We start from the raw sequence: 14,937 nt of genomic DNA on the forward strand, positions 1-14,937 counted from the left end.
TGGAACGATGTGAAACAGCGTGGAACGCTGTGGAACGTTGTGAAACGCCGTGGAACGTTGTGAAACGCCGTGGAACGCCGTGGAACGTTGTGAAACAGCGTGGAACGCTGTGGAACGTTTTGAAACACCGTGACACGATGTGAAATGGCATGGAACGCCGTGGAACGCTGTGGAACGCCGTGAAACGATGTGAAATGGCGTGGAGCGCTGTGAAACGATGTGAAACGGCGTGGAATGCTGTGGAACGCCGTGAAACGTGAAACGGCGTGGAACGCCGTGAAACGTTGTGAAACGGCGTGGAACGCCGTGAAACGTTGTGAAACGGCGTGGAGCGCTGTGGAACGCCGTGGAACGCTGTGGAACGCCGTGAAACGTGAAACGGCGTGGAACGCCGTGAAACGTTGTGAAACGGCGTGGAACGCTGTGGAACGCCGTGAAACGTTGTGAAATGGCGTGGAACGCTGTGGAACGCCGTGAATAGTTGTGACACGGCGTGGAACGCTGTGGAACGCCGTGAAACGTTGTGAAACGTTGTGAAACGGCGTGGAGCGCTGTGGAACGCCGTGAAACGTTGTGGAACGCCGTGAAACGTTGTGAAATGGCGTGGAACGCCGTGAATAGTTGTGAAACGCCGTGGAACGCCGTGAAACGTTGTGGAACGCTGTGGAACGCCGTGAAACCTTGTGAAATGGCGTGGAACGCCGTGAATAGTTGTGAAACGGCGTGGAACGCTGTGGAACGCCGTGAAACTTTGTGAAACGGCGTGGAACGCCGTGAAACGTTGTGGAACGCTGTGGACCGCCGTGAAACCTTGTGAAACGGCGTGGAACGCTGTGGAACGCCGTGAAACGTTGTGAAACGCCGTGAAACGATGTGAAACGCCGTGGAACGCCGTGGAACGCCGTGGAACGATGTGAAATGGCGTGGAACGATGTGGAACGGCGTGGAACGCTGTGGAACGATGTGAAATGGCGTGGAACGCCGTGAAACGCCGTGGAACGCTGTGGAACGCCGTGAATAGTTGTGAAACGGCGTGGAACGCTGTGGAACGCCGTGAAACGTTGTGAAACGGCGTGGAACGCTGTGGAACGCCGTGGAACGTTGTGAAACGGCGTGGAACGTTGTGGAACGCCGTGGAACGATGTGAAACAGCGTGGAACGCTGTGGAACGTTGTGAAACGCCGTGACACGTTGTGAAACGGCGTGGAACGCTGTGGAACGTTTTGAAACACCGTGACACGATGTGAAATGGCATGGAACGCCGTGGAACGCTGTGGAACGCCGTGAAACGTTGTGAAACGTTGTGAAACGGCGTGGAACGCCGGGGAACGCCGTGAAACGTTGTGGAACGCCGTGAAACGTTGTGGAACGCTGTGGAACGCCGTGAAACGTTGTGAAACGGCGTGGAGCGCTGTGGAACGCCGTGAAACGTTGTGAAACGGCGTGGAACGGCGTGGAGCGCTGTGGAACGCCGTGAAACGCCGTGACACGTTGTGAAACGCCGTGACACGTTGTGAAATGCCGTGGAACGCCGTGAAACGTTGTGGAACGCCGTGGAACGATGTGAAACAGCGTGGAACGCTGTGGAACGTTGTGAAACGCCGTGACACGTTGTGAAACGGCGTGGAACGCTGTGGAACGCTTTGAAACACCGTGGAACGATGTGAAATGGCGTGGAACGATGTGGAACGCCGTGAAACGGCGTGAAATGGCGTGGAGCGCTGTGGAATGCCGTGACACGTTGTGAAACGCCGTGACACGTTGTGAAACGCCGTGACACGTTGTGAAATGCCGTGGAACGCCGTGAAACGTTGTGGAACGCCGTGGAACGATGTGAAACAGCGTGGAACGCTGTGGAACGTTGTGAAACGCCGTGGAACGTTGTGAAACGCCGTGGAACGTTGTGAAACAGCGTGGAACGCCGTGACACGTTGTGAAACGCCGTGACACGTTGTGAAACGCCGTGGCACGTTGTGAAACGCCGTGACACGTTGTGAAATGCCGTGGAACGCCGTGAAACGTTGTGGAACGCCGTGGAACGCTGTGGAACGCCGTGACACGTTGTGAAATGGCGTGGAACGCCGTGAAACGATGTGAAATGGCGTGGAGCGCTGTGAAACGGCGTGGAACGCTGTGGAACGCCGTGAAACGTGAAACGGCGTGGAACGCCGTGAAACGTTGTGAAACGGCGTGGAGCGCTGTGGAACGCCGTGAAACGGCGTGGAACACTGTGGAACTCCGTGAAACGTGAAACGGCGTGGAACGCCGTGAAACGTTGTGAAACGGCGTGGAACGCTGTGGAACGCCGTGAAACGTTGTGAAATGGCGTGGAACGCTGTGGAACGCCGTGAATAGTTGTGACACGGCGTGACACGTTGTGAAACGCCGTGACACGTTGTGAAATGCCGTGGAACGCCGTGAAACGTTGTGGAACGCCGTGGAACGATGTGAAACAGCGTGGAACGCTGTGGAACGTTGTGAAACGCCGTGGAACGTTGTGAAACGCCGTGGAACGCCGTGGAACGTTGTGAAACAGCGTGGAACGCCGTGACACGTTGTGAAACGCCGTGACACGTTGTGAAACGCCGTGGCACGTTGTGAAGCGCCGTGACACGTTGTGAAATGCCGTGGAACGCCGTGAAACGTTGTGGAACGCCGTGGAACGCTGTGGAACGCCGTGACACGTTGTGAAATGGCGTGGAACGCCGTGAAACGATGTGAAATGGCGTGGAGCGCTGTGAAACGGCGTGGAACGCTGTGGAACGCCGTGAAACGTGAAACGGCGTGGAACGTTGTGAAACGCCGTGACACGTTGTGAAACGGCGTGGAACGCTGTGGAACGTTTTGAAACACCGTGACACGATGTGAAATGGCATGGAACATTGTGAAACAGCGTGGAACGCTGTGGAACGTTTTGAAACACCGTGACACGATGTGAAATGGCATGGAATGCCGTGGAACGCCGTGAAACGTTGTGAAATGGCGTGGAACGCCGTGAAACGATGTGAAATGGCGTGGAGCGCTGTGGAACGCCGTGACACGTTGTGAAACGCCGTGACACGTTGTGAAACGCCGTGACACGTTGTGAAATGCCGTGGAACGCCGTGAAACGTTGTGGAACGCCGTGGAACGATGTGAAACAGCGTGGAACGCTGTGGAACGTTGTGAAACGCCGTGGAACGTTGTGAAACGCCGTGGAACGCCGTGGAACGTTGTGAAACAGCGTGGAACGCTGTGGAACGTTTTGAAACACCGTGACACGATGTGAAATGGCATGGAACGCCGTGGAACGCTGTGGAACGCCGTGAAACGATGTGAAATGGCGTGGAGCGCTGTGAAACGATGTGAAACGGCGTGGAACGCTGTGGAACGCCGTGAAACGTGAAACGGCGTGGAACGCCGTGAAACGTTGTGAAACGGCGTGGAACGCCGTGAAACGTTGTGAAACGGCGTGGAGCGCTGTGGAACGCCGTGGAACGCTGTGGAACGCCGTGAAACGTGAAACGGCGTGGAACGCCGTGAAACGTTGTGAAACGGCGTGGAACGCTGTGGAACGCCGTGAAACGTTGTGAAATGGCGTGGAACGCTGTGGAACGCCGTGAATAGTTGTGACACGGCGTGGAACGCTGTGGAACGCCGTGAAACGTTGTGAAACGTTGTGAAACGGCGTGGAGCGCTGTGGAACGCCGTGAAACGTTGTGGAACGCCGTGAAACGTTGTGAAATGGCGTGGAACGCCGTGAATAGTTGTGAAACGCCGTGGAACGCCGTGAAACGTTGTGGAACGCTGTGGAACGCCGTGAAACCTTGTGAAATGGCGTGGAACGCCGTGAATAGTTGTGAAACGGCGTGGAACGCTGTGGAACGCCGTGAAACTTTGTGAAACGGCGTGGAACGCCGTGAAACGTTGTGGAACGCTGTGGACCGCCGTGAAACCTTGTGAAACGGCGTGGAACGCTGTGGAACGCCGTGAAACGTTGTGAAACGCCGTGAAACGATGTGAAACGCCGTGGAACGCCGTGGAACGATGTGAAATGGCGTGGAACGATGTGGAACGGCGTGGAACGCTGTGGAACGATGTGAAATGGCGTGGAACGCCGTGAAACGCCGTGGAACGCTGTGGAACGCCGTGAATAGTTGTGAAACGGCGTGGAACGCTGTGGAACGCCGTGAAACGTTGTGAAACGGCGTGGAACGCTGTGGAACGCCGTGGAACGTTGTGAAACGGCGTGGAACGTTGTGGAACGCCGTGGAACGATGTGAAACAGCGTGGAACGCTGTGGAACGTTGTGAAACGCCGTGACACGTTGTGAAACGGCGTGGAACGCTGTGGAACGTTTTGAAACACCGTGACACGATGTGAAATGGCATGGAACGCCGTGGAACGCTGTGGAACGCCGTGAAACGTTGTGAAACGTTGTGAAACGGCGTGGAACGCCGGGGAACGCCGTGAAACGTTGTGGAACGCCGTGAAACGTTGTGGAACGCTGTGGAACGCCGTGAAACGTTGTGAAACGGCGTGGAGCGCTGTGGAACGCCGTGAAACGTTGTGAAACGGCGTGGAACGGCGTGGAGCGCTGTGGAACGCCGTGAAACGCCGTGACACGTTGTGAAACGCCGTGACACGTTGTGAAATGCCGTGGAACGCCGTGAAACGTTGTGGAACGCCGTGGAACGATGTGAAACAGCGTGGAACGCTGTGGAACGTTGTGAAACGCCGTGACACGTTGTGAAACGGCGTGGAACGCTGTGGAACGCTTTGAAACACCGTGGAACGATGTGAAATGGCGTGGAACGATGTGGAACGCCGTGAAACGGCGTGAAATGGCGTGGAGCGCTGTGGAATGCCGTGACACGTTGTGAAACGCCGTGACACGTTGTGAAACGCCGTGACACGTTGTGAAATGCCGTGGAACGCCGTGAAACGTTGTGGAACGCCGTGGAACGATGTGAAACAGCGTGGAACGCTGTGGAACGTTGTGAAACGCCGTGGAACGTTGTGAAACGCCGTGGAACGTTGTGAAACAGCGTGGAACGCCGTGACACGTTGTGAAACGCCGTGACACGTTGTGAAACGCCGTGGCACGTTGTGAAACGCCGTGACACGTTGTGAAATGCCGTGGAACGCCGTGAAACGTTGTGGAACGCCGTGGAACGCTGTGGAACGCCGTGACACGTTGTGAAATGGCGTGGAACGCCGTGAAACGATGTGAAATGGCGTGGAGCGCTGTGAAACGGCGTGGAACGCTGTGGAACGCCGTGAAACGTGAAACGGCGTGGAACGCCGTGAAACGTTGTGAAACGGCGTGGAGCGCTGTGGAACGCCGTGAAACGGCGTGGAACACTGTGGAACTCCGTGAAACGTGAAACGGCGTGGAACGCCGTGAAACGTTGTGAAACGGCGTGGAACGCTGTGGAACGCCGTGAAACGTTGTGAAATGGCGTGGAACGCTGTGGAACGCCGTGAATAGTTGTGACACGGCGTGACACGTTGTGAAACGCCGTGACACGTTGTGAAATGCCGTGGAACGCCGTGAAACGTTGTGGAACGCCGTGGAACGATGTGAAACAGCGTGGAACGCTGTGGAACGTTGTGAAACGCCGTGGAACGTTGTGAAACGCCGTGGAACGCCGTGGAACGTTGTGAAACAGCGTGGAACGCCGTGACACGTTGTGAAACGCCGTGACACGTTGTGAAACGCCGTGGCACGTTGTGAAACGCCGTGACACGTTGTGAAATGCCGTGGAACGCCGTGAAACGTTGTGGAACGCCGTGGAACGCTGTGGAACGCCGTGACACGTTGTGAAATGGCGTGGAACGCCGTGAAACGATGTGAAATGGCGTGGAGCGCTGTGAAACGGCGTGGAACGCTGTGGAACGCCGTGAAACGTGAAACGGCGTGGAACGCCGTGAAACGTTGTGAAACGGCGTGGAGCGCTGTGGAACGCCGTGAAACGGCGTGGAACACTGTGGAACTCCGTGAAACGTGAAACGGCGTGGAACGCCGTGAAACGTTGTGAAACGGCGTGGAACGCTGTGGAACGCCGTGAAACGTTGTGAAATGGCGTGGAACGCTGTGGAACGCCGTGAATAGTTGTGACACGGCGTGGAGCGCTGTGGAACGCCGTGAAACGTTGTGAAACGTTGTGAAACGGCGTGGAGCGCTGTGGAACGCCGTGAAACGTTGTGGAACGCCGTGAAACGTTGTGGAACGCCGTGAAACGTTGTGAAATGGCGTGGAACGCTGTGGAACGCCGTGAAACGGCGTGGAACGCTGTGGAACGTTGTGAAATGGCGTGGAACGCCGTGAATCGTTGTGGAACGCTGTGGAACGCCGTGAAACGTTGTGAAACGGCGTGGAGCGCTGTGGAACGCCGTGGAACGCCGTGGAACGCCGTGAAACGTTGTGAAACGGCGTGGAACGGCGTGGAGCGCTGTGGAACGCCGTGACACGTTGTGAAACGCCATGACACGTTGTGAAATGCCGTGGAACGCCGTGGAACGATGTGAAACAGCGTGGAACGCTGTGGAACGTTGTGAAACGCCGTGACACGTTGTGAAACGGCGTGGAACGCTGTGGAACGTTTTGAAACACCGTGACACGATGTGAAATGGCATGGAACGTTGTGAAACAGCGTGGAACGCTGTGGAACGTTTTGAAACACCGTGACACGATGTGAAATGGCATGGAACGCCGTGGAACGCTGTGGAACGCCGTGAAACGTTGTGAAATGGCGTGGAACGCCGTGAAACGATGTGAAATGGCTTGGAGCGCTGTGGAACGCCGTGACACGTTGTGAAACGCCGTGACACGTTGTGAAACGCCGTGACACGTTGTGAAATGCCGTGGAACGCCGTGAAACGTTGTGGAACGCCGTGGAACGATGTGAAACAGCGTGGAACGCTGTGGAACGTTGTGAAACGCCGTGGAACGTTGTGAAACGCCGTGGAACGCCGTGGAACGTTGTGAAACAGCGTGGAACGCTGTGGAACGTTTTGAAACACCGTGACACGATGTGAAATGGCATGGAACGCCGTGGAACGCTGTGGAACGCCGTGAAACGATGTGAAATGGCGTGGAGCGCTGTGAAACGATGTGAAACGGCGTGGAACGCTGTGGAACGCCGTGAAACGTGAAACGGCGTGGAGCGCTGTGGAACGCCGTGAAACGGCGTGGAACGCTGTGAAACGGCGTGGAACGCTGTGGAACGCCGTGAAACGTGAAACGGCGTGGAACGCCGTGAAACGTTGTGAAACGGCGTGGAACGCTGTGGAACGCCGTGAAACGTTGTGAAACGTTGTGAAACGGCGTGGAGCGCTGTGGAACGCCGTGAAACGTTGTGGAACGCCGTGAAACGTTGTGAAATGGCGTGGAACGCCGTGAATAGTTGTGAAACGGCGTGGAACGCTGTGGAACGCCGTGAAACTTTGTGAAACGGCGTGGAACGCCGTGAAACGTTGTGGAACGCTGTGGAACGCTGTGGAACGCCGTGAAACGTTGTGAAACGGCGTGGAACGCTGTGGAACGCCGTGAAACGATGTGAAATGGCGTGGAACGCCGTGGAACGATGTGAAATGGCGTGGAACGATGTGGAACGCCGTGAAACGGCGTGGAACGCTGTGGAACGTTGTGAAATGGCGTGGAACGCCGTGAAATGGCGTGGAACGCCGTGAAACGTTGTGGAACGCTGTGGAACGCTGTGGAACGCTGTGAAACGTTGTGAAACGGCGTGGAACGCTGTGGAACGCCGTGAATAGTTGTGAAACGGCGTGGAACGCTGTGGAACGCCGTGAAACGTTGTGAAACGGCGTGGAACGCTGTGGAACGCCGTGAAACGTTGTGGAACGCCGTGAAACGTTGTGGAACGCCGTGAAACGTTGTGAAACGGCGTGGAACGCTGTGGAACGCCGTGAAACGTTGTGGAACGCTGTGGAACGCCGTGAAACGTTGTGAAACGTTGTGAAACGTTGTGAAACGCCGTGGCACGCCGTGAAACGGCGTGGAACGCCGTGGAACGCCGTGAAACGATGTTAAATGGCGTGGAACGCCGTGGAACGCTGTGGAACGATGTGAAATGGCGTGGAACGCCGTGGAACGATGTGGAACGCCGTGGAACGATGTGAAACAGCGTGGAACGCTGTGGAACGTTGTGAAACGCCGTGGAACGTTGTGAAACGCTGTGGAACGTTGTGAAACGGTGTGGAACGTTGTGAAGCGGTGTGGAATGCTGTGGAACGCTGTGAAACGCCGTGAAACGATGTGAAATGGCGTGGAACGCCGTGGAACGATGTGAAATGGCGTGGAACGATGTGGAACGCCGTGAAATGGCGTGGAACGCTGTGGAACGTTGTGAAATGGCGTGGAACGCCGTGAAACGTTGTGGAACGCTGTGGAACGCTGTGGAACGCCGTGAAACGTTGTGAAACGGCGTGGAACGCTGTGGAACGCCGTGAATAGTTGTGAAACGGCGTGGAACGCTGTGAAACGCCGTGAAACGTTGTGAAACGGCGTGGAACGCTGTGGAACGCCGTGAAACGGCGTGAAACGCCGTGAAACGTTGTGGAACGCCGTGAAACGTTGTGGAACGCCGTGAAACGTTGTGAAACGGCGTGGAACGCTGTGGAACGCCGTGAAACGTTGTGGAACGCTGTGGAACGCCGTGAAACGTTGTGAAACGTTGTGAAACGCCGTGGAACGCCGTGGAACGATGTGGAACGCCGTGGAACGATGTGAAACAGCGTGGAACGCTGTGGAACGTTGTGAAACACCGTGGAACGTTGTGAAACGCTGTGGAACGTTGTGAAACGGTGTGGAACGTTGTGAAGCGGTGTGGAATGCTGTGGAACGCTGTGAAACGCCGTGAAACGATGTGAAATGGAGTGGAACGCCGTGGAACGATGTGAAATGGCGTGGAACGATGTGGAACGATGTGGAACGCCGTGAAACGGCGTGGAACGCTGTGGAACGTTGTGAAATGGCGTGGAACGCCGTGAAACGTTGTGGAACGCTGTGGAACGCTGTGGAACGCCGTGAAACGTTGTGAAACGGCGTGGAACGCTGTGGAACGCCGTGAATAGTTGTGAAACGGCGTGGAACGCTGTGAAACGCCGTGAAACGTTGTGAAACGGCGTGGAACGCTGTGGAACGCCGTGAAACGTTGTGAAACGGCGTGGAACGCTGTGGAACGCCGTGAATAGTTGTGAAACGGCGTGGAACGCTGTGAAACGCCGTGAAACGTTGTGAAACGGCGTGGAACGCTGTGGAACGCCGTGAAACGTTGTGAAACGGCGTGAAACGCCGTGAAACGTTGTGGAACGCCGTGAAACGTTGTGGAACGCCGTGAAACGTTGTGAAACGGCGTGGAACGCTGTGGAACGCCGTGAAACGTTGTGGAACGCTGTGGAACGCCGTGAAACGTTGTGAAACGTTGTGAAACGCCGTGAAACGATGTTAAATGGCGTGGAACGATGTGAAATGGCGTGGAACGCCGTGGAACGATGTGGAACGCCGTGGAACGATGTGAAACAGCCTGGAACGCTGTGGAACGCTGTGGAACGTTGTGAAACGCCGTGGAACGTTGTGAAACGCCGTGGAACGTTGTGAAACGGTGTGGAACGTTGTGAAACGGTGTGGAACGCTGTGAAACGGCGTGGAACGTTGTGAAACGTTGTGGAACGCCGTGGAACGATGTGAAACAGCGTGGAACGCAGTGGAACGCCGTGAAACGTTGTGAAATGGCGTGGAACGCTGTGGAACGCCGTGAAACGTTGTGAAATGGCGTAGAACGCTGTGAAACGCCGTGACACGTTGTGAAACTCCGTGACACGTGGTGAAACACTGTGAAACGCCGTGACACGTTGTGAAACGTTGTGACACGTTGTGAAACGTTGTGAAATGGCGTGGAACGCCGTGAAACGATGTGAAACGCCGTGGAACGCCGTGAAACGGCGTGGAACGCTGTGGAACGCCGTGAAACGGCGTGGAACGCTGTGGAACGTTGTGAAATGGCGTGAAACGTTGTGAAATGGCGTGGAACGGCGTGGGGCGCTGTGGAACGCCGTGAAACGTTGTGAAACGGCATGGAACGCCGTGAAATGTTGTGGAACGCTGTGGAACGCCGTGAAACGTTGTGAAACGTTGTGAAACGGCGTGACACGTTGTGAAACGCCGTGACACGTTGTGAAACGGCGTGGAACGCTGTGGAACGCCGTGAAACATTGTGAAACGGCGTGGAACGCCGTGAAACGTTGTGAAACGTTGTGGAACGCCGTGAAACGTTGTGGAACGCTGTGGAACGCCGTGACACGTTGTGGAACGCTGTGAAACGCCGTGACACGTTGTGGAACGCTGTGGAACGCCGTGACACGTCGTGAAACGGCGTGGAACGCTGTGGAACGCCGTGACACGTCGTGAAATGGCGTGGAACGCCGTGGAACGCTGTGGAACGCCGTGAAACGTTGTGGAACGCTGTGGAACGCCGTGAAACGTTGTGAAACGCCGTGACACGTCGTGAAGGCCAGACTGTTGCTGCATCCAAGTCACAAGTGGGAAAGTTCCAAACTTACACGTTACGTTCTGCCGGGAATTGCTTTTCGCTGATTTGGCTTCTTTAAACATCATTTTACAATATTGTTTTCACATGCTGCAAAGACGACGCAGTGCCGGTAGAAACCCCACCAACCAGCGGCCCAATCAATAATCATTATTAGGCCTTCCAACACGGTGAAAAAAGGACCTTCATCGGCTACCAGACGCTTCAGGACGAACTTTAGGACAGTTTATAGGCTCCTGGTCGCCATGGCGATATAAAGTCTGATTGAAGCAGCAGCGACCGGCTTCTCTGATTGGTCCGTTGTGAATATTTACAGAAGAGCGTTAGCAGTCTTAACAGCTGCAGGCTGACCAGTCAGCTCGGCTGAAGAACCGTCTCATCAGGATCTGTTCAGCCTGTTTGCAGGATTTTGTTTTTCTTTCGCGGAAGACCAGTCTTTTCCCGTACCAATGTAGTTTAAAAAAACGTGAGAGCTGTGTGACAGGGATGAAGGTGAAGAGGACGATCTGCAGCTGCTGGAGTTTCCAGCTCGTTTCCTCACTTTCCTGCAGCTTTTCCTGCTCAGCGCTCCTCTTAAAATAGTAAACTAAAAGCTGTTTGGTCAACCGTACGGTGTGCAGAGATGTTCGCGTCAGAAACGGGAGTTTTTATGGGACTGCAGAGTGTTTGGGTTTGTGAAATCTTTGTAAATCTTTGCTTTGTGAGTGAGAAACTTTTCCCACAAACTTGACGCCAACACAGAGATAAGAAAGTCTTATCTGAAGAGCTGAGAATGTAAACCTGAAGCGTCGGCATGACAACGAGTCCACCATGTGATGCTGTTGTTTCCGTGTGTGCAGGACTCTGCAGACGGCCAGCAGTCCAAGGCGAACAGGAACCAGCAGGAAACCGATCAGCTGCAGAACCTCTCCCTCCTTCAGTTCCTCAAAAGTAAGCGTCTTCTTCTCTGCTTCCTGTCTGAGGCGGCAGCCGGGCTGACTCAGGGGCCTCGACCACCATCAGGGGTCAACACGCGTGTTGCGATGAAACATGAACCTAGAGTAACTCTGTCAACAGGATCTACTGATGGACACAGATAGCTCCTCATCAACATTTCAGGCTCACAAACAATGATCATCTCATCTTTAGCTAGTCTCCTGGGATTTGTAATGACACACACAGCAGCGCGACAACAAGGCAGCCTCTCATTGGCTAATTCCTGCTGGGATGACGTAATATTTATCGTGACTTAAGGCATTGACTAATTGTGGGTTTAGTTGCCGACCAGCACATGTAAGGAAGATCCATTTCCACTGAGCACTGAGGTTTGGGCCGGTTTCAAGCTGGATTGGCACTACGCATGCAGGGTTTACCAACGGTACCGGCCCAAACCTCAGCGCTCAGTGGAAATGGGCCTTCCTTACGGGTTAGGGCTTTATATGGCGTCCCACAAAGCTCGGTTTTAGGTCTTCTGCTCTTTTCTCAGGAGCAATGGTATTTTATTTCTCTCTATGCAGACGATCGTCACATTTATATGTCTGTAAAGCAGCAACTGCCCCCGACAGACCCCTCCTTCAGCATTTCACCCTGACATTGTGGGTGAAATGGAGGTTTAGTTTTTGGTGCTCTGACTGGATCCTCCTCCCCTTAGATCTGTTTATCTGGCTCAGAACAACAAGCCAGTGGTGGAAAACTAAAAATGGATTCTAACTTTCAGCTTGATGGTTAAATAAGGGAGGTAATCTGGTCTGCTGAGTCCGGACTGAACCGGTTCCAGAGTGATGGGAGCTTCAGGGTGAGAAGAGAGGCAGATGAAGTGAAAGCAGAAGGTTTGATGTAGATGATGCAGAGCCTTCAGAGGGTCTTCTGTTAACCTGCTCACGTCATCCTTCAGGTTTTCCCTACATCGTTCTGCGGACCCTGCGGAGTCCGGTCTACATCCTGGTGGTGCTGGCTCAGGTGAACCTTGCGGCACTGCTGTCCGGACTCGCCACCTTCATGGCCAAGTTCATAGAGAAACAGTTCACACAGACGGTGCCGTTCTCCACCATGATGATCGGTGAGATCATAACGTCTGTCTCTGGCTGCGTCGCGTCAAACTGACAGAAACTCAAGCTGTTTTCCTGGTTTTCCTGGTTTTCTTGGTTTCAGGAGCAGTTGGGATCCCCATGGCGGTGCTGGGAACCGTGCTGGGTGGAGCTCTCATGAGGCGGTTTCAGCTTTCGGTCAGAGCTGCCAGCAAACTGTGCACAGCCGCCATCATGATCTGCATGTTCTCCGCCCTGCCGTTGCTGTTCATTGGCTGTCCGACCCAGAAGGTGGCCGGGATCTTTCCTCCCAGGTACCCCCACCCTTAGTTTACAGGCACCGACATGACAGCAGGGTCCCAAAACACACCGGTGCTTCTCTAAAAAGGTCAAAATTAGGTAAAATGGTGACATTCAGCTGAAAAATCAGCAGATTAAATCCCTAGTTTGGTTTCTGAGCACTTTAACAAGCTTAAGAGCCAGAAAAGGTTTAAACCTACTCCATCCAAAAACTGGTTCTGTTTTCACTCAGACCTGACGTTCACGTTTAAAACAGTCTTTTCCCTTTAAATGCAAACCAGCATGACTCTGTGTGTTTCCAGTTCGGACAACCTGACGTGCGCCTCTGGCTGCAGCTGCTCTGACGAGGCCTTTAACCCAGTCTGCGGTTCTGATGGCATGGAGTTCATGTCCCCCTGCCTCGCCGGCTGTTCCTCCATGCAGACAGACGCCGCCAACAAAGTCCTAGTAAGTTTTCATCCAGTTTCACCAGAAAACCAACAAATGTGAAGATGAACTTCCAGCGGAGTCCGGAGCGCGTGACCGATTCAGCAGAAGGTTTCTCTTCTGCTTTTAATCTGGAAATCAGCTCAAAAACTGAACAGCAGACGCAGAAACTGGTGCAGAAAGTGTTCCAGATGTGCCGACAGCTGCCTCGGTTACATCATCGTCCTCCGCAGGACATCGTTCCGCCGTTTCCGGAGAAAAATCATCGTTTCATGATCCAACAGGACCAGAAAGAAGTTCTGCTGAATCTGAAGGAAAAGTTTCCGTCCATGTTTCCCTGTGATTCTGTCCAGAATTTACCTGGAAACAATCGATTTTTAATAAAGACATAAAAGCAGAAAATAAAATACATTTTTAATTCAACTAAAATAGAATAAATAAATTTAAAATTATTTGAATTCAGTTAAACTGATTAAATAATTAAGAATAATTGATTTTTTAATATTGTGAAATAAAATACTGTTGTATAAAAATAAATTTCATGTAATAAAAATATAATTATATTTAAATGACAAATTATTAAATTAAAATTATTAATAAAATAATAAAATACTATAGAAAATTTAATCCTGTTAAATTAACATTAAATTATAAAACATAAAAGAAAATAAGTTAAAAAAAATTAAAAAGTAAATGAAAATTATTTCTTTTTTTTTCCATCAAGGTCAATTATTCTGTTTTGGCTTTTTAATATACCTATTATATATACTTTAAGAATATTTGTCAACAAAATGTTAGAAAATAATTTGAAGAAAATGTGAATCAAACTAATTTTGTGATGAAATTTAATTTCATTTGAAGTAAAATGGATTTTTTTCAGCCGTTTTCTGACTCTTTAAACAAACTCCATGAAAAAATGTTTAGTTTTGAGGACAAAAAAAACTTCCTGAAGAAGAATTTTTATCCCACATGCAGGGATTTAGTTCCTGATTCCTGATGATCGCGTGTTTCTGCAGAACTACACTGAGTGTCGGTGTGTCAGCGGTTCTGGATACGCCCGTCCTGGGACCTGCGGAAGCGGCTGTTCGGACCGCCTGCTGCCCTTCGTGGTCCTGCTGGGTCTCACCGCCTTCGTCGCTGCATTCTCCCAGACACCGTCATACATGATGATACTCAGGTAGGATAGATTTTCTTTTCTTTTGTTACTTTTTGTCTTTTTATTTCATTTCATTTTATTTTTCTGACATGAAGTCCCGTCAGCAGCTTGGACCGGTGGAAATGTGCACTCCGTCAGGAGGCCGAGCTGACCTGTAGGGAGGTCAGTTCGGCGCTTCGTCGTATCGGAGCTGCCTTCTTGTCCCACGGAACACGTCTGGCTCCCCTGTTTATGTTCTGTTGCAGCTGCAGCAGTTTCTCAGGGTAAATGCAGCAAATCTGAGACCTTCTGCTGCTCTCATGTCAGATTCCTGCTGTTTGACTCGAGGGACAGAAACCAGCTGCAGTCCTGTGGAGACCATCCTCCCATCCGCAGTTCACAAGGTTTCCTTTTCTGGAACCATTCATTACAAACAAGCAGGATGAAGGATGTTTCTTCTGTCAGATGACAGCTGATACTTGTTGACATCAAACTGAAAAATCCCAAAATTTTCCTC

At 52.8% G+C, this 14,937-nt stretch overlaps 1 protein-coding gene across 1 annotated transcript in view; it reads left to right on the forward strand.

Annotated features, from left to right (window-relative positions):
* slco2b1 (solute carrier organic anion transporter family, member 2B1) overlaps window positions 1-14,937 on the forward strand; it is an 86,236-nt gene that overhangs the window by 65,059 nt on the left and 6,240 nt on the right. The window contains exons 8-12 of the mRNA XM_079247765.1: window positions 11,393-11,483; window positions 12,427-12,591; window positions 12,684-12,873; window positions 13,162-13,306; window positions 14,302-14,462. Coding sequence (XP_079103891.1) covers window positions 11,393-11,483; window positions 12,427-12,591; window positions 12,684-12,873; window positions 13,162-13,306; window positions 14,302-14,462 — 752 coding nt within the window. The remainder of the gene's footprint in view (window positions 1-11,392; window positions 11,484-12,426; window positions 12,592-12,683; window positions 12,874-13,161; window positions 13,307-14,301; window positions 14,463-14,937) is intronic.

The sequence above is a fragment of the Telmatherina bonti genome, assembly GCF_933228915.1.
Source record: "Telmatherina bonti genome assembly, chromosome: 10".
NCBI classification, from domain to species: domain Eukaryota; kingdom Metazoa; phylum Chordata; class Actinopteri; order Atheriniformes; family Telmatherinidae; genus Telmatherina; species Telmatherina bonti.